Source organism: Molothrus ater, chromosome 3, assembly GCF_012460135.2.
Source record: "Molothrus ater isolate BHLD 08-10-18 breed brown headed cowbird chromosome 3, BPBGC_Mater_1.1, whole genome shotgun sequence".
Lineage (NCBI taxonomy): Eukaryota > Metazoa > Chordata > Aves > Passeriformes > Icteridae > Molothrus > Molothrus ater.
This window is the reverse complement of record NC_050480.2, coordinates 87,038,611-87,065,916: the sequence shown is the minus strand read 5'-3', so window position 1 is coordinate 87,065,916 and position 27,306 is coordinate 87,038,611. Positions and strand designations below refer to the sequence as shown.

Here is a 27,306-nt window from a genome sequence, read left to right as displayed (position 1 = left end):
GGCCAGAGATTTGCATGATGTGAGGATAGAAGTCCTCAGAAATTTGGATAGTAATCCTATTTTGAAAAGAGACCAGAAGTGCCTTCCTACAATACATGGCAGGCAACAAATGTAACACAGACTGGGTGGTCCCTTTAGGTTGTTGACATTTTTCGGACAGCAGTGCAGATCCACAGAAGACTTTGACCTGTAACTGTAAGGGGTATCTGGAGGAATGAATCTGCAAATAAATTGTTACAGCATGTACATCTTTATTGTTGTCTGCCAAAGCAGATATCCCCCATTTGTTTTTCATCTTTACAGGATTATTGATTTGTAAGGACTCTGCTGTAAAAACAGTCCTTATCACATACTAGAAATTGCCTTAAGGAATTTTAAAAGCCTGTTCATGCAAACGTGTGTGTGTACTTGCAGAGGGGGAGGGAAGGAGAAGAGATAAAGAGATCCCTGAGGTCTTGAGGTGCTTGGATACAGAAATCTGTGAGGTGCTGTGTGGCTGTGTCCGGACGTCATGCACAGAGCCCGCAGCGTAAAGGGAGAACATGGCCCCGCAGCATCAGCTGGGGAGCTGGATGAGGGCTCCATCCAGGCACGAGTCTACCTCTTGACCATGGAGCAGCAAACACAGCTCTTGCCAAGAGGCTTCTGGTAGAACCTTCTCCTAGCTATTAGATGGCAGTTAAGTATATAAGATGGCAAGTTAAGGACCTGGAATGATGGTATATGTAGACATTTCCTTCAGATTTATGTGCAGTGCTTTTACTAACCACAAAGAAATCGATATTATCTAAAAGAAATTTTTTTTTCTCTTGCTTTAATGCGAAGAAGGGATTTTGCAGGACTGTTTCTCTAAAGATATTATCCAGGCCACTACATGAAGGTCAGTGACTATATGGGCACCTAAAAGCATTCTATTAATATCTTAAAGTGATAGATGTATTATCCATGTCTTAAATGCTTATAATGTTCATGATGTACAAATCCTCTTTTGAGTGGCATTACCTATTAAGTGGAATATTCTAACCATATGCAAAACTCTCTAGAAAACAAATGCTTGGAAGCCAGATGATCTGGTCTTTTCAGAAAAAGTAATAGGCTCCTATATAAAGCATCTATGGTAAGCATATTCAGTTAGAGCTGAAGATTGAGCTTCAAAAGATACTTAAAACATTCTGTGCATTGTATAGTGTATGTTTCTTTTGCTTCATAGCACATGGGCTGTTCTGTATAGGAACAAATAAGTCCTTAGTGATGTTACTTATAACTCTGTTATAAATTATTAAGGAAAATTATAAACCAATCAAAACTCAAGACATAAGTATTTAAAAATAAACACTTTCCCCCACAAAAGCTGAAGTGTAGCAATTCTATAATTCTACTTAGAGAACAAAATCCCCTCCTCAAATACCTGAGTGTTGCTGCTGGCTTTCCACCTCCGGCCCAAGTTCCAATGCAAGCTGATTCTTACCAGTTCCCACCCTGGTCTTCTTCAACTACTCTAAATTGAATCCCCATACGTGAAGGTCCTAAACTTTGTCATTATTTGCCACCTTTTATGAATCCCACTGCTTTTTCCAACAACCTCACCCTCCCTTTTGAGTTTGACTTAGTTCAGCCTCACTCAAGGCTGTGTGATCTGCTACTTCAGGTACTACCCTGGGGAAGGTCATGATTCCCACACATTGATTCAAAGCCTGTTTATCCAAAGCCTGGGTATTCAGGACATCTGCAGATGACACTGTAATGCGTGCAGTCAGCCAAGTGAGGTAATCTGACTAGTATTTAATTATCCAATTCATGTCAGTGTTTAATGCAACTAACCAATCTACAGTGTTACAGCAATCACATAAGAACACCATTGGATAAGGACAACATATTGGAGGTTGATTGTGAGAAGAAACAGCTGGATTTTATCACCATAACCTCCAAAAGTTTGTGGTGGTCCCATGACCCTTAATTTCACATTAGCTTAACTCCCAAAAGGCTTATGTAATTAAGCTAAGAAACAAAATCTTATTGAAGCAATTTATTATGCACAAATTACATCCAACTTCAGGGACACTAGCCCTTAAGGCCAACATCTGACAGGCTTTTCAGATTCCTAAACTTGCCAGAATTTGTTATAATTAACAGCAGGAACAAGCAAGCCTGAACTTTCCTTCAAGAGACAAAACAGAAATGCAAATCAGACATTAGAAGCAAACATCATGTTGGGGATAGCATTAGTCAAGAACCCTGTACAATTTGGGTTAAATGAACACTAACAACTTTTGTGTGGGAGCCAAATGGACTGGCTTTCGTGTGGGACATAATTTCCTAATAAAACTTTCTATCTGGCTAAAAAACAGATACAAGCACAGAATGTTTATAATGCTTCTAGTGACCAAGCACAGCAGAAAGAAGGAAATGAAAATTGTAATAAAGTGGATTAAACATTTTTTGTTATTGAACTGTGACACTGAACTGTATCCCTCCTTCAGTGAGACAGGATTCACACTAACACAAGGCTTCAGAGGGGGGACCACTGCAGCACTGGGATTAACAAACAAGGTGCAACAGACTCCAGGAAAGAAATTGAATCTAAGGAATTTTTAATTGGAAACCAATATTTGGGGCTCCTGCAAAATTCTACCAGTTCTCAACTGCTCACCTTCAAAAGCCAATTAACTCTCTTTGGAATTACTAGCATTACCAGGGAAACTGAGGGAGGAGAGAAGCTCTGAAGCACAGATTTTTCTGTAACTGAGAAGGGACAAACAACTGGCCTCAGACTACCTTCCCCTTCTGAACCACATAAATTCATTCCACCACTCCAAATTATTTGCCTTGTCCCTTAAGAAAGTTGTGACAGCAGTGTTACACTTAAACAGATATTCCAGTTTTCAATTACTAATGAAATCTATTTTTATATGCACTTTAAATATGACAGCAATAAAGTAGCTCAGATTTCAACCTCCTACACCGACTCTTCCACTGCAATGTAATTGTTGCCAAAGTCCTTCAAAATTAAGAATGGACAAACTGAGGCCTTCTGTCTACTTTGAGAGTCCTCAGATCTCTCTGTTTTAATAGATTTCAGTAATATTTGTGATAAACTGATAGTGATATCACAGGAAAAAGAAATCTGAATCATGTATATTTATTCTAAATAACTAGCATTTCAAATGTGTAAAAATACATCTCTTCAGTAAGAGAACACTGTGTGTTGTGATTTGTATAGTTTTACAGGCAAAACCAGCAGAGACATTCTTCTAAACTGTAGATTCTTTCTCCACTTCTTAAACTTGCATTAATCTGGACTTCAGCATTCAGCTACCAAAGCAGTTTGTACACTACGTCCTCTTCAAAGAAAGAAATCCCATCTCTCCACTTCCATTTACTTTGTACACCAAATTAACAATCAAACAGCAAAACAAACATAAATTTAAGTGCTGCGTTGTTTCTCAGCTTCATGCTTTCCATCATCCCAAGCTGAGCTGACAGGAAACTATTTCACGACTTGCTCTAACAAAATAAAGCAGCAGTAGAGCACAGGAGCACTAGACAGGAAAGCAAACATCCCGGGCAGCAGTGGAGGAGCAACACCTGCGAGTACCTGCGAGTAGTGAGGATGTAGGAAGTGTGGAGGGGATGCTGTGCAGCCCAGACTGAAGCTCACAGCCAGGAAACAAGCCTGCACTTGAGGAATAGAGCTCTCAGGAATGCTGCCAGTACCTTGTGCAAGGACTTACATGCACACAGAGATCAGTGAGCCCCTGCATGCACAAGGGGCACAGTGTAAGGAGGGTACAGCTCAGGAGATGGGGGATGTTTTGAAGTGGGAAATGGGATGCGCCTGCATCATTATTAGGCCAAGGTGCTGGCCATGAAAACTGAAAAATTGGAGACTCTTTCTACTGGCAGTTGGGCAAGACTGAAAGTCAGAAAAAGCAACTTGCTCAGATGGATGTAACATGAGGTGGATGTAGCTAAATTCGCTGTGGGGGCAGATTCAGAAGTGCCTCTGTACCAACATGAGGAGCCTAAATATGAGGTCATTACAAGAATTACTGGCACCTAGAGATCACTCCTTCCTGTAACACAGGCATCCTGGTGGGCTTGCAGGAGTGGGCAATGTTAGCAGACTACCAGGAATGACAGAAGAGGATGTACAAGTGAGGGTAGGGTGCTGTGCATGAAAGATTATACGAAGTATAATAGCTTTATATAATAAGGAGACAAAAGCACAATAAAGTCCTTGTGGATGGAAAATCCAGGTTCTACTAGAATATATATAAGATAAATAATAAAATTACTTCCAAGTAAGCTTAATAATAGTGAGCAGAAACTGTGAAACCAGACTAGGACCTGCAAGTTCAGGAATGATAGCAGGAGGCTGAGATTTCAGCTACCTTTATTAAACTACATTGATACTTCAGCAGGATAAGCAGGGAGAAAAATCCCAAATAAACCCAAACCAAGATGACCCAACCAATTGGACAAAAACATCAGAGAAGAAAAAAAATATTTCCTGGAAGAACTAGTAAGTAAGAAAACCCACAACAAAAGATGCTGTTCCTGGTGTGTTCTTGCTCTGCAACCACAATACAATTAATTTCAGTGCTGTAGAGAAAGAATCCAGCACAGAAATGCAGAATTCTTTGGGTTGGCCTCTTCTCCCAGGCAACTAGTGACAGGGCAAGGGAAATGGCCCCAAGGCACAACACAGGAAATTCAGGCTGGATGGATATTAGGAAAACCTTCTTCACTGAAAGAGTGGTCATGCATTGGAACAGGCTTGTCCAGGGAAGTGGTGAACTTGTAATCCCTGGAAGTGTTCAAAAAATAAGCAGATATGGCACTTTGTGATAAGGTTTAGAGGGTGTGGGTGGTGTTTGGTTGAAGGTTGAACTTCAGGATCTTAGAAGTTTTTTCCAACTTTAATGATTCTATGAATTAAAGGAAGTACACAATGGGAGGGAAGGCAAAGTGTCAAAACACCCTAAAATATACAGTCCAAAAGAAGGCAACCTAGAAGCTATTAAAAAACTCACCAAATACCAAACCCCAGAAAAACTTGTAATAGAAGCTTGCATAAAACATGTGTAACACTGCCAAAGGAAAAGTCTGTGTGGGTCTGAAAACCAGCTGTATGACTTTAATGGGAAAATCAAGGAGGCTACCATGATACTCATACCTTCTTCTCCCCTCTGAGGAATGGAAAGCATGTCCAAATAAGGAAAAACCACAAAACTGCTCATGCCAAATGTAAACATAAACTTAAGAGGACTGAAAATAAACTTGAAAAATGGAATTTTTAACTTTTTTCAGTATATTAAAAGCAGTAAACTTGATAAACCACTGGTAGGATTGCTGGATGATAAAAGTGTGAAGAGCAGCGCACATGGTCAAGTATAAGCCCATCCAAGAGAAGCTCATATATCTGCTTGCATAATTCTTTCTTGTTGAAAATGTTTGATTCCTACACCCACTGCATTCTTTGTACCAGATCATTCAAAGGAACTAGATCAATAAGTAAATAGACAGAAAATATTAGACTAAATATAAATAAACAAGTCAGATGTCAGGAAGTCACCAAGACCAGACAGCATTCATCCAGAAGCTCTCAAATGTGGAATTTAAAAACAAAGATGTGTAACCTATCATCACAAACAGCCATTGTGCCAGAAAAATTGAGAGTTTCCCTTCTACAAATGAGGACTTTAGAGATGATGCTGGGAAATACAGAAATACAGACCAGAGTCTTACATCACTGGGTAAGATAACAGGTCTGTAACAAAATCATAGAGCACACAGATAATCACAGTCTGTTGAAAAAGATTTGGTGGGGATTCTGTAAAGGGAAATCCTGTCCCATCAACTTGCTGGATTTCTACAACAGTGTCAAGGACCAGGTGGATAAAGGGGATTCACTGGACTTGATATTTTTGAATTTTCATAAAGCTTCTGACAGGGTTCCGCATTGAAGGCTATTAAAAAAATTAAGCTGCCACAGGATTAGAGGAAATGATGTTTTAAAGACTGAAAGCTGCTTAAAGGAGAGGAAGCAAATGGAAGGCCTTAGGGATGGAAAGGACTTGGCCACTGGGGTCCTCCAGGATTGATGCCAGGATTGGTTTTACTCGGTCTTATGACTGATGAGTTGAAGAAGGGAGCAAACTGTGAATGCTCCAGTTTTTCACATCTCTTTCAGAAGACCCTGAGCTCTTTTGGGTAGTCAAATGTTGGCTGAACTTCAAAAAGCCCTCAAAGCTGAACAAACAGGGTAAAAATGTGGCAGCCAAGCTTCAGTGTAAACAAACATGGGGAAAAAAATAACTGAAACCTTGATTACATGATGCTTAACTTGGAATTGGTGGTTACAATCTGGGAGTTGCTGACCCTTCCCTAAAATCATCCTCTCAGCAGCAACCCCAAATCCCCCAAATACTGGGCAGCTTGAGGAAGGACATCAAGAACAAGGCAAAGAGAGTCACTCTACAGATAAAGATTATGAATCCACATTTTAAATATGGTGTGTAGTTCTGGTCTCTGCATCTGAAGGAGGATGTAGTGGACTCGGAGGCCACAGAAAAGACCAACTAAAACATTTAAGGAGGAAAAGTACCTCCATTACAAAAAAGGAGACATGAAAAAGGCAAATTTTCAGTTTGGAGAAGGGAAGCAGAACAAAGGATATGACAGCTTAAAAAATTTATATATATATATATATATATATATATATATATATATATATATATATTCTAAAAAAATTCCTGAAGATGGCAGATAAGAACTATAGTTCCACAAATCCTGAAAATTCAAGGGTAAATAATCACTTGCCTGTATCTTCCTGAAGATGCTGAGATCTAAAGAATCTTAGAAAATGGTATCTATAGTTTGCTACACTGATATTAACAATGGAGAGCAGCACAGTGCCATTGTAAGTTGTCTTGCTCTTCTGATGAAGACCCACAGTACTTGCACATTATAGCTCACTGAAACAATCTTTGAGTGGCTTTAATCTGTTATTCTAACAGCTGCAGTCTGGCCTTTGTACTGCTCTGTAACAATATGTGAATGTTGTATGTTGGCTGAGTTAGCAGGAGGTTTTCTACAAAAGTGTAACAGTTTTGATCAATAGGCTGCCAGGAACAGAACCTGGATCAAGTTAGGTCTATGGATTACATCTAAAGGGTTATCCCACCATTGGTAACTAAAAGTGAGCAAATTCAGGAGATATCTGTGTCTTTCCTGGAACATTTTTAAAGTTTCAGAAGTGAAAAAAAAAACAAACTAGACAATTAAGAAAAAAAGCAACAAGAAATACAAAGAGTGGACCAGTTCAAAACTATGTTCTCTATAGCAAAAACACAGGATCTGTTAGGAACTATGCCAGTGCTGCTAGCATTGATGTTTTTGCCTTTCTTTCAGTCTGTTTTGATAACAGGGAACAGCACCACAGAGTAGAAGGAAAGGATTGTGATGCATAAAACCCCCAAAAATAAACACAGACTCTCAAAGCAGCAACATATTTTTGGCCAAATCTGACGGTGTGAAGAAGTTAAAGTTGTTTTTGTTATCCTCAGGGTTTAGATACACTTTTGCATAAAGATCAGGAGTTCCTTGAGCCTTTGTAAATAAATGGCTGCTTGGGGAGTGGAATGCTTCGTCTCACATGTGCACGAGGTCCAGGGTGCAGGGTAATTTTATTTATCTCCAGTGTAAATACTTTCAAGAGCCTCTTGTGTAGCAGAGGTTTCCTGATGACCATTTGTTTTCAAATCCCAAATTCCCAAAGGGCAGCTACAGATGCTTACCTTCAGTAAGAGCTGCTTGGGAATAACTGAGATACACAATAATCTGGTTTACAATCAGAGAACACATGCCTGGGGCTCTGAAGGAGTTGCAGAGGGTCATTACCCCCACCAAGGGGGTGTGAGCACACAGATACAGTGCCCACAGGTGTCTGTGATTTGGGAAAAGTTAGACACATTTAGGGTTGCCTGAATCTTGCATTCTTCCTTAGGCATCCAAGATTGGCTGATGGTGGAGACAAGAAACTGAGTCACAGGAATTCCAAACACAGTTGACGTCTTTGTGTCCTTGTTTTCAGATAGATAAAGAAGCAGAGGTGCTACTCATGCTCAGACTGACCTTCATTTTCTCTGATGAAATACATCAAGGCTTTCATACACTCCCATAAACTGATGCTGCTCTTTGGTGACATGTTGTTTTTGACCAGAAGTACAATGTTTAATTCTTACAGCATGAAAGGCCTAATCTACATCCTTTGGTTACTCTAAAACAAATGACATTTACTCTTCAATATTCTTCCATGCAATAGAAGATGACAGCTAGCACAGATCTGAAAAGATTATTAGTAATTTCATAACTATAAAACTTCCTTTGGACTGTTTCATACTTCTGTTAATGTTTATCAGCTTAATAATTTAACTTTTTAATTCTTTCTTTGATGGTTACATCTGTAACCATGTGCTTGTTATCCTTCTTTGGACCTGGAGAGACAATGGATGTGAACAAATTTGGGCCACAGTCCAGACAAAGACTGTTTTCTATCGCTCCAGTTTCTTGTCTATAGTCTTGTCTTTCCTATAGTCCCTGTCTAACTGGGTCCTAACAAAACTGCAAGCTTTGGGAAAAGTGTACTTCCCCGAGGGAAGTTAGGCCAGTCTGACCTCCTCAAATTATACTGATCAAAGTGATGTACAGATTTTCAGAAATGCTCACATACACAGGCTTTCAAAGTGTTTGTTCTGGAACTGATATACAGCAGAGTCAATAACTCTCAAGAATTCTCTGACTTCTTTAAGACAGAGTCTATATATACTTGCTATTTTTATTCAGTGTTTATCATTGTCACATGCTGCTATTTCACACACTCTTTCATCTACAATGGCCAGATAAATACCATCTGGTTACACTAAAGCCTTCAGGCAGAATAATAAAGATGTAGATGTGTACATAATGCTCTTTCAGGTGCAAGAATGATAACAGTTCCCATGTCCCACGAGACCTGCCTTTTAACACCAGACAAAGCTAGATGTGAACGTTTAGCACATTTATTCAGAAGGGGGGAACACCACATTCTCATCCTTTCTTCCCAAACTTATTTCTGCTTTTCACTTGATGACAGTGTAGTAAAACAGTATCAACAAATTCAAAAGTTTCTTGTTCTCCTTTTCCCTTCTAAACCTGGGATGTCCTTCAGCTGTGCTGCAGTGCCCACATGATTATTAGCATCTTATTCTAATGACCACAAATAAATAGTGCCTAGCAGCCTGGTCCTCCCCAGGCAGGACCATGGTGTTCTGGCATTAATGATCTGGACAAGCCATCTTCAGGAGTAGAGAGAGGGGAGAAATCTGTGGGAAATTACTGTTCTTTGGAAAGGCTGCCATGTGCCAGATAAACTTGCACCGGAAATGTACCAAGATCCAAACTTGTAATAAAGGGAATGAACAAATGGTAGGAAAAAAAAAAATCATCCATTGGTTACAGCTGGATGTGAAGCAACAGCAGAAAGCAACATCCCTGTGTAAAGCTAATCCAGTCTTAGTCACTGTCAAGGACTAATCAAATCTGATGTCTTCTAAAACAAACTTGCCACTGAAAAGTGCCAAAAAAATATTAACATGCATAAGTAGTGACAAAAAGCTCAACACATTTGGAAGTATATACTACAACGATTTGCCTGCTCTAAAATGGCACCATGTTATATCAGGTATGTTTGGCATTCACTGCTCTTATGGTGAAACCCATACTATGCTGTGTTTTAATCCTATTGAGCAAGTCAACAGTATATTTAAAATTGATGGACTTAAAAAAAAATTTCAAAAATTGAATTTTGCTAAGAAAGACTACTTAGACGAAAAGTTGCATACTACAAAATTTAAAAAGCAATTCACCCTTTCTTCAGATTTTTTCCCGTTCACATTTTGCCAACAATTTCTCAGACAAAGTGTGCTAGTACTCCTCACACTAAAGTCACTAAAAGGTTCTTCTTAATCAGTTTTGTCTACTACTGAACACAACAGCCAAGAGCTGATGATGTCCCAGGTAAGTATGGGTTTTTCCTAAAATGGCACAGGCTCTTCTGAGGAATTGAGATTTATAGAACTGAAAGCAAAATGCATTTCAAGAAATACTGTATCTGTGTGGAATTCAGATTTCATTCACATGGGAAATGTCATAGTATGGGAAATAAAGTCCTCAAGTAAAGTTGTGTTTATCAGAAGTTTGTTTTCCATGCAATAAATTTCCATCAGTGATGCTGGATTGAAAAAGACATGTCAACCTTATCTTTTAAAAATTACCAGGATTGCACTGCCACTTTATTCCGATGAGAATGGAAAACAAAATTCTCAACCAGCCCTGACACAAATATGAAATGTTCATATGAAATAGGATGTCCTTTTCATGTGTGCATAACTCAATTTAGCACTGTGAAAGCGAAATAATGCTAAAAAATGTCACATGCATAAGTATGCCTAATTCATTTCTTGTTATGTTCCTGACAGACCAGTCGCTGGACTTCTGCATAACGAATGGTGAAATGATCTTGATCTCTTACAACAGAAATTGTTTTTCTGTCACTCTCTGTCTGGAGAGCCCACAAGAATGACAACTATGTTCCACCCTGTAATTCATAAAGTGTTCTTAATCTACATAATTTATATTATATGAAATACATGTGACTGCCACAATAGCATGGAATGTGATGTTGATCTATCATGGATCTATAATTTATCTGCTCTGTAAGGGGTAACAGCTGGTTGGCTGCACTTCATTCTGTATTACTGCCTTATTTTTACCCCAAGGCTGAGCCACTAATTACCCCAGCCCTAACAGTAAGCCTGGCTGAAAGACATGCCTGGACTGCTGCCATGGAGGCTCCAAAAGGCTGGATGTGGAGTGGCCACCCCAAAGCATCCGATTCCTGCTTGACACCAGGGAAATTCAGCTTGTTGGTTCCCTTTCCATAATTATATCATGCTTCATGCAAACCATAAGGTTCAATAGGTGAAGAGGTCTTGTAAGGAATTTGAACATTTGCCATCTTATCATTAGCTAATGACATTTTAATAGTTTAATTAACCATTAGGCAGTGAGAAGTTCAGCATGAGAATGGCTGAAACTGCCTAGTAATTAAGTCATGAAACAAGATATGCTGCAGGGAAGGAGAAACAATCCTATTTGTTTTGAAGGGGGTCTTAAGGTTGGGTGATGGGACAAGAAGGGGGCTGCTCAGTCTCCAAAGGTACAATAAAAGGGTCAGAAGGCATTTAAAAAAACCAAAAAACTGTAAATAATAAAAAGAACTTTTGATATTAAAAATGCTCATTAGGAACAAGATGTACATAAAATAAAACCATCCTAAGACATGACAGTAAAATACAATGTTGACAGCTTTGTTTCTCACCTATCCTGAAGAATTTTAAACAGGGTGAAAATGTAAAAATAGACAACTGCAGAACTTCTAATCAACTAGCACCTGGGAAGCAGTGCATGTGACACAAGAAGTTACACCTGCTAATGAAGTGATATGGAAACAGCTGCACTACAAACTATTTTTAGCAGCAGAAGGAACAAGTCCCAGTGACACTGGGTGAGCTGAGGAGCAGAGAGTTAGATAAGTTCCCTGCAGGTCCCTCAGTCTACACCGATCCCTCAGCCAAAACTCTGGAGAGCTCTGTGGAACTACTGTAGCTGTTTTTTCCCCACTTGGTATTGGTAGTGCAAAAGACTCTAAAGTGCCACTTTGAGCCAACCAGCAACAGACAGTCAGGCACAGATACAGCTGAGTAACACAGCAACTACAAACGGAAAGAAAGATGATATCTGGCACTCCAGTAACAGTGCAGGCAAATTATTTACTTAGGAATAAATTATCAGTCCACCACCAAGCATAATAAACAGCAAACCCTGAAGTTCTCTGTCCCCAAGTTTTCCCCAGCAGAAACTCCAGAACATGTTTTCTGGTTAGAATACTCAAGGAATGTAAAACCAATCTGATTTTCTTAAGGTCCTTAAAGGTAGGTAGTTTAAAGTACTAAAGCAAATGAAGCCCACTTGCATAAAATGCTGAGTGTTTGTAAGATTATTGGCTGTGTGCAGCAAGTTGATAGAATCTGCTGCACATTTTACCTTTAAAATATGTGCACTTCAGCAATTAGATGTACATGTGTACATGTACACGTGTACATGTATGCTGTGCTACATATGTAGCACAGCAGAGGAAACGAGAGAGAATTTAAGATGATGCCAAATCCCAGTGCTAGAAGAAACATGAAGGTAAATGGAATCTACTGCCTATGTCTCCAAGTTCCCTTTGACAGCAAAGGGCATTTGTATTTAGAATTGGAATAGGGAAGCAGAGGGCAAAGGTGTCAAAGGTAGCTCCTGTAAAAGCCCAGTGATTAAAACAATGCCCTACCAGGGGGCTATAGGATGGCTGAAGTGCTGTGGAGATTATGTTCAGAGCATTTCAAAGCACCGAAGTTGGTTCTGTATACAAACAAGCATACAACAGCTACAGCATGTCTCATAAGCCTCAACTCACCTGTCATAGATGGTGCCAGTTTTCTTTGCCCTTTGTGGTCCACAGTACCTTCATAAGCCACAGTCACATCATACACTGCATCCAGATATTCTTTCATGGAGTCAATGGCTACATGAGTCGCCTTCACCCGTGGAGTCAGCACATGCTTTAATATAGCAAGTCCTAGAGGGAAAAAATAAAAAATAACTACAGTGTTTGAAATTAATCTGGACTATATCCACAAAAGGAACATCACACCAAGGAATGTCAGCATCTCCATTCAAAATCACAAGAGGTTTATTTTCAATCTCAATTCTCAGTTGAGAGAGTGTGCATGTGTACTCACTGCTTATGCTCTACTGAACATATGTAGAAGATGAAATAGAAATCCTAAAGGACATTAACAATAGGAAAGCTGCTCAGTAAGAGGGCCCTTTTTTACAACTCCTCACTAGAAGTAGTGATGGTTTCAATGTGGCTCATGAGTGATGACATAGCACTTCTCTTTACTGTTTATGTGTGTCCAGCTGAGGTGGGAAAAAAGAGCAAATTATCTGAGAAATACTAAACACACATAGCACCACCTCCTGAAATTCTGTATCAGAAAAAGATTTCACAGATAATCACAGAGAATTTTAAGCACACCTAATGCTCATCCAGCATTTTACTTCCCAAGGACAGAGCAATTTTGTGAACATACTGAGTCCTAACCTACTCACTATCCCAGCAGAATCTCAGCAGCAGTGGGGCAAAATACAGCACTGAGAACCAAAACCAAGGAGGAAATCTTTTGTGCTTCTCTGCAAATAATCTGTTACAATCGACTTGGCTACTGACAAACTCTTAGTGACAGAAATCAACTTTTAACTTTTCCAGGCCAAGCCATAGAGATTGGTATGTCAAGGACACAAGAATATCAGGTTTAACATCACACCACACATCTTAACAACAGTATTTCATATCCATGTTTACTTCAGTTGACCACTTCCACTTAGAGCATACTTAAGAACATTAAAACACATTGGGCTCAAGAGTATAAACCTGGTTCTTTTTCCAGAATTTTAATATACAATGACTTTCAAAATTAAAACCAGCAAGCAAATAAGCCCAAACCCAAAACCATTTCTTCACCTGAACATAGCTCTTCCACATTTACTTGAAAGGGATTCTAGAAAAAAAAAGCATGCTATGTAAAATTTTTCAGTATTTTTCTATGTGTATCTTTCTCAAAGAGAAGTATCAGAATAAAATCGTGGCTTTTCATTTCTAGCCTATTTTTCATTGGCTTACCATCCATTGGTGAATCTACTGGTTCCTGGTGGGTGAACAGGAAATTTTTCTAAACCAAAGTATTGTGTTATTGCTTTTGATACCTTTCTGCTTGCTAAATCAATTCAAAACATTCTATATTATGTCCTGATTTTGTACTGAACTCCCTTGCTGGGTAAAACATACTTTGATCTAACATTATGAAAGTATCTAGTGAACATTGTGAGATAATGCTCATTTCTACACCAATCTTAACGTTCTTAAGAGTAGAAAATTTCAATATAAGTCACTATCTTGATTTTTTAATATTTGCTAAGAATCTCCTTGTCTGAATGCAAAGATAAAAGACTTTTTATCAGCACTCCTTCTGAAGCCATTGTTCCATGCCTTACCGGCAACAGTGATAACTGTCTATGCAAAATGTTATATGGATCATGTAAATATTTTGAAGCATAACATAGTGGTAGTGTTTTCTTAGCTTGTGAACTGTTACATCAAACAGCTAATTATGTTATGTTTCAAAATGTTTACTCTGTAAATGAAGCACTGAATATTCTTGTGCTGTGTCAGCAATGTTATTAGTGCTGACATGACACTCTACACAACTCTTGCTGAGCGAAATTCCCAAACATATTCTAAAAACACTGTCATTCCTTTCCTGCCCAACTCATCTTCCCCTTCACCAAACTATTACTGTGAGGAAGAAAAAGGGAAAATTGTGAGAACTGAATCATCTAGACAAATTATTAAGTTAGGTATCTATGGCTATTAACTGCTAATTTTTTTTTAATCCATGTCCAGTTCTGATGATGAAGATAGTCAGTGACAATCTGTGAAGTGCAAATGAGCCACTCCTATTCCACATGCTCTCAGTGAGCTCTTGAGAGTTTAAGTACAATATGAGTATGTATCTAAATCAATAAAGTCCATAATCCATTATTCAGAAACACTACAGTGCATGATAAATATGCAGCAACACCAGTTCAGCACATCCTTTAAAAGAATCTGTTCTATAAAAACATTATCACATATTCTTGCAATTACTTATGATCTTTGCTAAAATCAACATAACAGAATTTAAAACCAAGTAGTTACAGTATAGTTACCTTGGCAAGCTGCCTGCATCCAATTCACAAAACACACTGTGCTTAAACTGTTTTTAATGTTGTGCAATACAGTTAGGACCCTCTGTCAAAGTATTTAAGGTCATGAGATTTTATTTTAAATGCCAAAGAAAATGAACTAGATACTAGTAATATTGGAATGTTCTACCTTAAAAAGCCATAGCTTTGCTCTTCTAACTTTTGAATGATAGACATTAAAAAAAAGAAGAAAATCTGAAGAAATATGATGAGGAGTGATACTTCAAAAATCATCCATTTACTACATTATTGTAAGATGCAGAATTACATCAGAAAGTCTGCAAGAAAACTGAATGAAATAAAATAATTACTTTGACAAGTACAAAGGCCCTAATCATTAACATCTATAGAACTGATTTTTTTCATCTAAACACAAAATAACAAAAAGACACTAAACAAAGCATCATTTATCCAACTTCATCAGGGTGAAGTAACATATAAGCAGCTAAGTACAACTCTGTGTAGAAGATTGCCATCCTCTTGATCCAGGCCAGAAACTCAAAGAGCTGTTCAGTACAGGCAGGCCATCCACATTTTCAGAGTTGGACTTTGTTAGTTATATTTCTACCCTTGATGTGTACACACCACATTTGAAAAAGTAAACAGGAAGAATCCTCAGCTCTAATTTAAGAATACTCTATGTGTATTACATCAGCATTACCACATTTCATCAACACAAGTTAATTACTCACTGAAAGTGGATGTCATGTCAGAATTAGTTTGAGGTCTCCACACCTCTCTCCCCTCCCCATGAAACCATGTATTGAAACTCAACTTTCACGTACACAAAAACTAAAACCAGGGTGAAAAGCAATGAATTGATTTCAAGAACAATTAGATCTTTCCTTTTCCATGTGAATGTGTGTGCAGTGAAGAGATTAGACTGAATTACTAATTAGACAGAAAAACTGCAGCTCTGCAGTTATGTGCAGTGTCCCAAGTACTCACCCAGCTCTTGAGCTCCCACCAGCTTTCTGGAATGCCTCCAGTGATTCAAAGCTTTACTATATATATTGAAACTATACTATACTATATATTATATGACCAGAGTCAATAATTAGACTTAAAAAATAACAATGGTGGGAGAGCTCATCCATTTGTATGCTAGTATTCCATCAACTTACAGAAACAGGACTCAGATGATAGCAGTATAAAAAACTGCATGCACTAGTAAAATTGCTTTTCTGTTACCATGTACAAAAGCATACAGGAAATGCAACTAATCTCCACGGGAAGAGCATGACCAGCCCACAGCAAGACATGGGAGACACCACACATTGGTACACTTTCTTCCAAGATGGGTACTTACAGAAATACAATGTAGCTTCTTGTTTTCCTATCTTAATTTCCTAAGGATGGCTTTTAACAACACAGACCCTTACTTCATTCTAATGCTTGGTCTCAAATGCTACTCAAGGTCCATAACCTACTCTTTTTTAAAACTATATTCTTTGTCCACATCTCACTGAGCACTTTTAGACCAAGCTTGCTTTCATGAAAGTGTAGAATAAATACCACCAAAAGCTATTTTCTTTAGAGACAATTCCAAATAACCTTTAAGGATACTGAACACTTTGAATTGCCTTAGAATACAATTGAAAATTAATGCCAAGATCTAGAAGGGAAACATTTTCAATTCGCTCCATTGAAACACCTCTTTTTTACATGACTTGTAAATAATTTTGAGATAAGCATATCCTGCACACACAAACATCTTAGCAGAAAGCATATTTGTCAAGCTAAGCTTAGCATTAAAAAATATTTACATTAGCAACTTTTCTGCATAAAACCAAAGAAGATAATAAATGCATACCTTAAATATTTGCTTGATGAAATGACCTTTGTAAGAAATTGAACATTAATACAAAATTCCAAAAACGCCTTTCACCAGGGAAGATTGTTTTGTCTTCATTCAGCAAAAACAAGCCAAGTTAAATTTAAGAAGCTTCTCATCCCTTTGGCTTTGACTTTTCAGAGTTGGTAATATTAGGAGTAGGAGGGCTTTGGATTATTTCTATTTATTTTCAAATTTTTAAAATGCCATATGTTAACATCTTGATAGAATTAATATTCTACTAAACCAAAGAAATTTGTGGTGTTTGGGATATTCTGTGCGGGGCCACGATTCAGACCCAATGATCCTGATAGGTAACTTCCAACACAGCATATTCTGTGATTCTATGACTGACTACTACAAAATGATAAGAAATCCACACATAGATATTTTGGCTACATACAAATGAAATAAATTTTATACCAGAAGTTCACAAAAAAAATAACCATCATGTGTATCACAGGGTTTATAAACATTTTTCTCTATAGTCCAATATCATTAAAAAGACCCAGGCTTAAAAGATTTACAGTTTGAATTAAATAGACCCAATAAAAATTACCACTTCTATTATTATGACAAACTTAGTTAAATCCCTATGAAAATATGAGTCCCACCTATATATTAAGACTGGACTCAGCAACTCAAGCTCACTGACTAGTGGGGAAGAAGTCCTGCACTTTTAAGATTTCTAAACCCATGGAACAGAGCCTGAAAGGCATCACCAGTATGTAAGGTGAGTGACTGCATCAGACTTTGAAGACAGGAATCATGTTGGCTGACCACTCCCACACAGTGGAAAACAAAAGCAAACTTGACTACTGTCTATATACTTAAATACTGGAAACTGGAATGCAAAACCTCAGAAGACAAGGGGCAAAACCCATGCTATCATATTCTTAGTTCTTTGAGAGAGCAGAGGAAGAAATATTTGATTAGGGGAATGTTGCAATATGTACCATTAGAAACATGGGAGTCACTAACCATACTGAAACATGGAAGGAGTGCCCATCCTGGTAGCAATTCCTGGAGTCATCTCACCCAGGCACCTACTTTGTGCCAGGAGAGGACAATGAAGTGTATCAGGCTCAAATCCAGTTACATGGCACACATGCCCCTTAGCTTGGAAGCCTCCACCAGAAGTGAGAAAACCTAACACACATCTACATCTGATATTGTGGCAACACGTGGCTTATGTAGCTTGTTGTAGCTGTAAAAATCCAGTAAATATTATTATTTTGGTAAAAAAATATAAATACTGGATTAATTATCTTAACTTTACAAAATTCAACTTGTTCTATGATTAACTCCTGCATTAACCCTACTACAAATAACCAAACAACTTAGTTTTAGAGACTTTTGCTTTCATTTTCAAATGTCAACAAGTTTCTTTCCCAATACAACCAAACAAACATATTTTGAGTTTACCTTTTATCCCAGGTAAGAAGCTGATCTGAGGGAATCTTCTGCCACTTGTAAAAGATGTGAGTAATCCTTCAGTTTTTGGAGGCACTAGCATTGCCCTTAGATGACAACATTCTCAGTTCATCACCACAAAATCAGTATTCCTGGAAGTAACCAACTTTCTGTTGCTAATTCTGACTTGAATTCAATTTACTGTACAGAGCTTACAATGGACCCACCCTGTGTGTTTGATTTGCTTGTTTCATAAAGAAGAAAGCCATCTTTTCTTGCTAGAAATTGAGATTTTGTGTAGAACTCAAGCCCTATGGTAAAATAAACTGTAACATGAATTATTATTGGTATTTTTAAATGCTGCCTCTCTTTCAAGGGCTTAGAGTTTTAATTTTTTTGCTGCTTGATGTCCTTCCATCCTATTCACAGACAGTTAAGATTTATTTAAATATTCATATCAAGGAGTGAACACACAATAGTTGAAATCAGGTATGTCACAATACTTCATTGTAAAATTAATTTTAAATTTCATTTTGTCAAACTGGTCCTAGGATCAACTGTAAAGAGTCAGTAACTGTATGCAAAACTTAAAAAGAACATCAACATATGAGATGCAGCTCATCAACTGGTCCCACTAAGAGCAGGTAATTAAGTTCAGCCCAAGAATTCTGCCTAAACCAATGAATCTTCTCTAGAAGAGGATGCAGCTCACAGAGAGTAAAAGTAAAATCCCACAAAAGCCTTTTTATACTTCCTCTCTGCAAAACTACTAAAACACATAAACACACTAATGTCAAAACCAGTATTTCAGACAGCATCATAAAAATTGAGTTATGCTTGTGCTCTAGGAATAGCTTTGTTATCTTTGGGGGTAATAGCTCTGATTCTAACATTGGTTTCTAGTTTAATTTTTCTTAATTAAACCACTTTTCCCAATATTAGACTTGCAGTATTTTGTCAACATAAAATTGAGCAAAAATGTAGGGAAAAAAATCATTTCAAAATAAAAAAAAGGAAACAAATTCCCCTATGTGTTGGTAAGGCCCACAGTGAAGCACCGTGCTCTGTAACAAATATACTAAGATGACAAAACTAAATTATTAGACTACATTATATCCCCACAAAGAATCACATGCAATTTTATTTAAACTGTAAGTTACAGTATGTCCTCCTCATTCCTCTGGCTGGCAGAACTGCTGTGTGTTACTACCCTTCCTACAACTGTAGGAAGTGAGAAGTCCCTGGGATCTCTCGGACAAGCATGGCAAGGTGTGTTTGCTGGAGCTCAGCAGTTCCTGGAACAGCGCTCCTGGGGAGGCGGCCGTGGCTCAGCCTGCCCGTGGCCATGGTGGCTCCCATGCTGCAGCCCCAGCACCCAGCTGGCACCGCGGGGACACCGGGGCTGCCCAGGGCAAGCCCCAGGTCAGGGCCAGCAGCACTGCACAGCAGCAGGGTGGGACCCTGGGGAGCTGGGATCACATCCTGCCAGCAGCCAGGTGGAGCTCCCCATCCCCACAGCTCCCAGTGTACTGGGATGTGCCCTGGACTGGCACGTGCTCGAGGCTCAGCCCTCAGAACAGCCTGGTTCTGCTCTCAGTGTTGGCCCCTGCTTCTCAACACACCTGCACGAGGGGAGGGATGCACCAGTTCCCCTGAGCATCTGTATCTGTGTGGACATGCAGGTGAGCAGGGCCCCAGGGGAGCATAGACTGCCTCCCATCCTCCCCACCTAAAAAGTGGGACAGAGGCCAACAACAAAATAATTTAGCAGTGGGGAGAAGGAGATCAAGAGGATTCTGCAACAGAATTGGAGATACTTCTTGCTTAATAATTATTTGTTGTGAGAGTTTTTAAAAGGAGTAATTGTTGCAAAATAAAAACAGACCAGTACTGGAGAGAAAACCATTACAAGAAACAAACAGGTGCTCTGAAAGCACAAAAGCAGTGTTTTACTGTTTTGCAGACTGCAGAGATATAATTAAAAGGTGAAATAAAATAATAGTAAAACAGTAAGAGCCTTTTCCCTGAAGAAGAAGGTGAGGAAAAAAAAAACTATCAAACAACCCCCTCCCTCTGAACTCTCAAGGAACCACCAACCTAAATGAAACATTTGACTTTCATTTCCGACAGGAAACTGAAGCGATGAACAAATACATTATGACTTCAGCTCTCCTGCTCATACACGCAAACAAATTCCATTCTTCCCAAGGAGAAGAAAAGCATATATCCTTTTGGACAAGAGCTAACAATACTTAATAGCTTGATTATCTCAACAGGCTGATTCACAGACTTGTGAATTCATTTCAGTGTGTCACAGAGATGAATTTACCAGACCTATTTGTTATTCTTTGTTTACTTTTAGAGTGAATTATTTCACTTTTGGTCAACAGGAAAAAACAAAATCAGGAAACATGCTCACTGAAGTGTTGGATTTAAAGTTTACGTGCATACAATGTGAGAAAGTATGAAAAATCTTGGGACTCTTGGATTTTCTGCAAGCCTTTCTGAAGATGAAGTAATTCCATCTGTGTTATAGAGACAATGCCAACAATCAAAGCAACTCCAGAATAAAGTTCAACCATGGAACAGTGAGACTGGAAGGTGAGAGAGGAAGAAAACCAAAATGCCATAGGAGTACTAACACTAATTAAAAGTGAAATGATGGAAGACTCTTTCTTTTAAAGCACAACAAGCTTTATGCAAAATATTCTTTATATTGACTAACAACTGTAATTGGAGCTACAATATCAACTTAGATGGACCAGTGCCCTGATTCAGTGTAGGCAAATCCTACAACCTTAAGGAGCAAGAAGATAAGTAAATACACAGCTATAGGTAGAAACTGCAGAGAGCCTTCTGGAGTACTGTTACTATTGTACATTGTAAAATGTGTGAAATGTCTGTATATGAACTACCTTAATCTTATTCTGAAAGCAAAACAGTAGTTTATACTATTCTAAAGCTTTAAATACCAAGCAGGTTTAAAAGTCCAGTTAAGGTGAGATGATCTTCATATTATGTAACAATTTTATATAATATATGTTAGCACAGTAACAAAAGAATTCTTTCAAAATTTTTTTTGCTTACCTTCCTTTTCAGCAAATGATTGACTATCCGCAATGACTTTTGGTATTTCTGGATTGTAACGAGTCCCCTCTGGAAAAATCACTAAATACATCTGTGGAATTAAAAAAGAAACAAAACAGACAAGTTCTTATGATGAATGTAAACTGACTGCTTTTACAGAAATTATCAACACTTTATAGGTCCATATTGTATTTAGCTCACACCATTGAGTATTGTAAGGATCAAAAGAAAATCAGAATACTTGAGCTAAAACTTCTTAGCTCTAAGAAACTTACTGCTCAAGGTTCATAATAATTTCCTTTGAAAATACACCATAGAATATACTCCACGTGATTTAGGAAGGGAGACAGCATGTGTCAACAGAAGTCATCAATTCAGGAGCAGCTGATATCAACAAGAATATCAGTTTTAAGAGATTTTGAAAAGACAGACAAATAAATCACAAAGTGACCAATTTTTTTTTAATAGTGATCTTGCCTCTAGTCTTTCCTTATACTGAAATATGCAATAATTTATTCTTTATTAGAAAGATTATAAATTGAAATGATAGATCTTTTGTGCCTTTTATGTCTCTCTCTGAATTGGATATTAAATATATTAGGAACTCAAACTCATAGTTTAGCGTAATTTGAACTTTAAAGTCACATTCCTTTAAGCATGAATGTCTGCAAGGTTAGATTTCCCCAGTAAATTAATTTGCTTGTCTTTCAGCACCAAACCTATGGGTTCTCAAATGACTACAAAGGTAAAGGTTGCCCAGGTATCTGCATATCTGACTGTAAAGTTATGTATCCAAATAGGAGGAGTCAAATTTGACAATTTTCCATTTTCTTTTGAAACAGAACAGAGGGGTTTCGGGCTTTGTGTGTGTGTGTGTGTGATGCATAATCTCCTACAAACAAAGCTGATGCAAAACATCACTTAAACAGTGAAAATTCCATAGTGGGGGCTCATCTGCAGAAGCAACTATGGTCACGAATGATAACTGCTATGGAGTTAAACACAACACATTCATAGTAAAATGCCTACTGTAAATACTTAATTTATTAACTTTGAAGAAAGCAGTCTCAAGACACATTTGAAAGAAAATAAGATAATGGATTTACAAAACAGTCCAAGGAATATTATCAGTGATTAGACAGAGACTTTGAGAATTGGAGTGCACATCACATTAAGATGCAAAGTTAAATAAAAACTCAGAAAGAGACACATAGGAATGCAACTTTGTGCTTCTGGCCCACAAAATATCAGTGTGTGCTGGTATTTGCACTTAATGATTGTGGAACAGCTACAGAAAGGGCTGAATGCCAAAAGACAGGCCCCAGCAAATGACCTCTCCAGAATCACCCCACAGTGAGGAAGGTTGAAAGGTGCACTAAAATGCAGAGGTGGGAAGAAATCTAGGAAATGTGCCAACCAGAGAAGCCAGCTGGAGATCAAGAAAAGGAGAGCTGAGTACATAGCCTAGAACCTGACAGGGGAAGAAAAAAGGAAACGAACATCAAAAATAGCAAAACCAGTGTCAGTAAAGAGAGTTAGGAGAAAGACTGTACAGTATGTTTGGGGGAAACTGCCAGACTGCAGAGGCAGGTGAAGTCCAAGAATGTTCAAGGACCCACAGAAATGCAAGATATGCATAGATCTGGTGGTGAGGGAACAAAAGAAAATGGGTTTAAGAGTCAAGGTGCTTACTTTTTCATATATAACTGTAGCATAAGTATAGGGACAAGTAAAGGAATCCTTAGACCCAGATGTAGTCTGCACTTCCCCCAGTCATCTATACATTTCATATAAGAAGTATAATGTTGAAATATTTAAGTGACTAAGTAAAACTTTAGGAAAACTTTAAGTGACTAAGTAAAACATTCAAATCCAGATGCATTTTTCTGTCTTTTCATATATGTGCTTATGTGCAAAACTTGTAATTTGGATGCTTAAAATGGTACTTCAAGATGAGCTCTTCCAGTTGCACCCCCATTAAAGACTGCATTGCTCAGCTCTAAAGGGTAATACAGAGATGGTAACAGGTTATAGAGCATAGGAAATGAAGCACACAGGACAGGAATACCAGTCTTGGTACACAGCTCAGCATTTACAAGCAGGCAACATTGTTACCGGTCTTCAAAGCACATAATCACCCCCAAAAGCTGGTTGCACAACAGGGAACAGTATCTACTTACTGCAGTCCTATGTGTAACACAAACCAGGGACTGAAATTGTATTTTACTTATTAGTAAACTTCTACAACACAAGCAGCCAAACAGGTTTGTTGACCAGAATCTGAATATCTCTTGAGTTGAAAGCATACCAACAAGACAGAGGACTGGCCTTTGCATTAAATTCAGCATGTAATAACCTACTATATAGCTCATTAGGACTCTTTTAACAGTAGAACTCATGAATGTAAATAGATGACCTACTTATACTCACATATAGTCCTGCACAAGACAAAGATATCCTGCAGTGCCAGAACCACTTGTACAACTGGCTTTTCTCCCACCATGGGCAGCAGAAGTTAAATCCTTAAGCACTATTTCCAAACACTGTAAGAACTACAAATCTCTAAGATTTTAATAACTAAATAAGCTCCCCTGAACTTGAAATAAGAACTTGTAGGAACATTTTAATTGCCTAGAAACACTAGCTGCAGTTTAGGCTATTTTTAATACAGATTTTTGAGTTAGGGCAATTAGCTACATAAAAGTTACACACTTTATTGCTGCAAAATACAGTGCTCATGTTCAAAACAGCAGAGAGACAGTTTTGGATTACCACAGTCCCTGATTCACTGAGACACCAATTTTAACCCAAGCAATAGGTGCCTATGCTCAGGTATGCATTTAATTCCATCTGTGTAATGGGTGGGTGTCAATAAACTTGGTATCTCTCATCAATTTGAAAGTTTCAAGGAGTGGATCAGGATTCATTTAGTAGAACCCTACTGATTCTTGCTGGAGCCAGAAAATCAAAAAAGATGCAAGTCTTTTGCATTTTGCCAGTCAGGGCCTGAAGAGTCCCCAGTGCAATGTCCGTGCACTTGCCACAACCCACAAATGCAATAAACGGGAGATGGTAACTGCATTCTCCCAAACAGCAATGCTTCATTTCCCCAGCACTGTCAGAGTCTCACAGGCAAACAGAAATGGCAATGGCATTAAGAGGGGGTCGTGCTCCCAGAGAGGGGATAGGGCAGCTGAGGGAGTCCCTGAGATAGCTGAGATAGCAGAGTGCCACAAATTGAGCTGGTGTGAGTGAAGCACAGGAAAGCAGCAAAGCGACACACAAGTCCCTGGAATACAGAACAACCATAAACATACAGCAAGAAAAGGTGGCAAAGGGCTTTGGAGAATGTCCTGGAGTGAGTAGATGCTACTCTGTAGAAGAACACAGGGCATGAAGAAGTGGTAACTACTGACTAAAGGTATCTTGCATTTACTTTGCTGCTCTCATGTGAAAAAGGGAAAACAAATATTTTAATTTACAAAATTCAAAATTGTCTTACACAATGCACTTGCTTAATTTTAGTATTATTATTACTGCTATTGTATCCTGACAGCTAAACAGATTCATATCTGCATCCATTTAGACCACTGCCTAGAAAGTATGCTTCTAGTGAATTGGATGAGAAACACTACCCCTCAGATCAGTAACTGAAAAGCATATGGTATGAGAAAGCCTATCTGGTATAATTGGAACAAAATACAAAGGCGATGTGGAAGAAGCAGGCAAGGACATCCGTGATTTATAAGGTTGTCAAGGATTTGCAAATTAGTAACCATATCACAAAATTATTACATTAAGCCTCATAAGAGTTGTATTAATTAAACCTCTATGTTTTTATTGTTTGATTAGCATTTCTTCATATGACAATGATTGTTCTATGACTGAATGAATGACAAAACCAAAACACATAGTAATCAGCTAAATATTGGTTGTACAGGGTTAAATCCCACATCTCAGAATGCAGATTTCCTACTCTGGATGCATGATGAAAAAAATAGAAGTGACATTTTCAGTCACAAGACATATGATTGCAATTTGTTAGCAATCAGTCAAATTTTACGGAATTTTAAACCAAATCACATCTTGAGTGAGTTTTATCAACAGAAGTCCTAATAATGCACCATTTAAGCATATAATTCAATGAGAGTTTGAAAAGCAAAGTGACTTCCAGAAACAACTAAGAAAATATATTAGTTCAAGATGCCCACTAAGAAAACACAGGTGCAACAATGTTTCAGTCTGCTATCAGCTTTGTGCCTGTCTGACACTGCTGGGCTGCATCTGGGAAGAGGCGTGGACCAGTTGCAGAGCTGAGGGCAGGAAAAGGGGCTGTTTATAGCAGACAGGTGGGTGCAAGTCACAAGACAAGGTGAGCAAGGAGAATCATGCAGTCCACTGTTGTCTACACAAAAGGAGGCATATCAGAGCACTGAGCAAGTTATACTGTGCATGTAAGAGGCCAAGAGGGAGCCTTACTTTGTCCGTCAGTTTTAACTCAAATTTACTTGTCATACCTTTAAAATAATAAAAAAAAGGTCCACAGAGAAGCAGTAAAGAACTTGCTATGCTAAGGAGAACAGAAGACTGGTTCTGTTTTCCTACACATCTTCAATTTCTTAATGGGAAAAGGGATGGCTCCAGACAGACTGAACATTAATCATCTGGATTCTTTTGTTTAAATTGTATGCAGAGAGAAACTGTAAATAACAATGTGACCCTTAACACAGATTCCCGTCCATCTCTTCTTTATTGGTATATAAATCTTTCCTGAGCAGCTGAAAGGCCAGCTCATCTCTAGCACCACATTAAAGAAAGAACTCCACCACGTACACTCAGAATGATTAAGCTACACCAGCTGCCCACTACAGTGAGGAAAGTCCACCCTGAGCTGTACCATATAGTGCATGAAAATTCCAGAGTCATAGATTAGTTATTTTTGCATGAAGCTGATGAGTTCAGGGCATACTTGATCAAAATGTCTTCATTTTAAAAGCAATATGGTTGCCTGTAAATGTCATGCTCAGTTTCAGAACTGCATGAATAATGCAATAAGGACACAGGTTATCATGTTTTTCTCACAGTAATAACTGTAGGTTAAAGGCCATTTAAGAGCATCTACATTTAAATTCTCAGATAAAGTGGGCTAAAAGAAGTTTAGTCTTCCCTCAAATGACAGCTCAATGGTCTGTGTCTTTTACCCCTGCAGATGCAAACATTTGCCTCAGTAAACAGGCTTTTAACAACTTTGGTTTTGTAAATTTAAGTGTCACTCCCTATACATTTGACTGAAAGATTTTAAACAATTAAATTCTGCAATACTTATTTCTCTTCTATACTGCAATGCCTGATAATATGAGGCAAATGGCAACAACTGCCTGGTATCCAGATCCAGGTTCTGTGCTCATTTCCAATAGCACCAAACTCCCAGAGAGCTAAACAGCAGCAAAAAATAAGCATACCCAAGTGGTCTCATATTTACTAGGCATTAACTTTGATAGATTAGTAGGCTTTCAATCTACACACAACTCAGGAGGGAGAAGAAAGATGATTCCACAAAGACTTCTGGATTTATTTCACTTACTAACCACATGGAAAGCAGAACCCACATCAGTTCTTATCTTTAAAGAAAAGCATTATGCTTAAACCTCTCCTTACATTCCAACTGTGCTAAAATGACACACTGCAGTGAGGCTGAACACCATTTACAGGTTTCCAAGGACATAATCAGAAGAGTTTCTAGGCACATCTTCCCAAGATCGTATTAAAAGAAAAATACACATTTTTCTAGAGAAGATTAATTCAACACAGACTTCAAATTAATACTCTTACCACAATGTAAACCTTATAATAACAACAAACTCCTGCTTTTTAGGGGGTGCAGAGGGAAGGCAGAAAGCCAGACTCAAGCAGAACCTGTCTTTTTAGCTAGCAAGAAAGCCATGGGCCTATGCAGGAAAACACCTTGCTGGCTTATTTCATCCAGACTAACTAAAATGAACTTAACCAGCACTCTGCAG

The 27,306-nt window shown here is 38.3% G+C and overlaps 1 protein-coding gene across 1 annotated transcript in view; it reads right to left on the bottom strand.

Annotated features, from left to right (window-relative positions):
- Positions 1-27,306, bottom strand: part of AGPAT5 (1-acylglycerol-3-phosphate O-acyltransferase 5) — a 54,296-nt gene that overhangs the window by 5,157 nt on the left and 21,833 nt on the right. Inside the window, exons 5-6 of the mRNA XM_036380099.2 lie at positions 21,287-21,377; positions 12,563-12,724 (exon numbers count right to left, since the gene is read on the bottom strand). Of these exons, the coding sequence (XP_036235992.1) occupies positions 12,563-12,724; positions 21,287-21,377 (253 nt within the window). The remainder of the gene's footprint in view (positions 1-12,562; positions 12,725-21,286; positions 21,378-27,306) is intronic.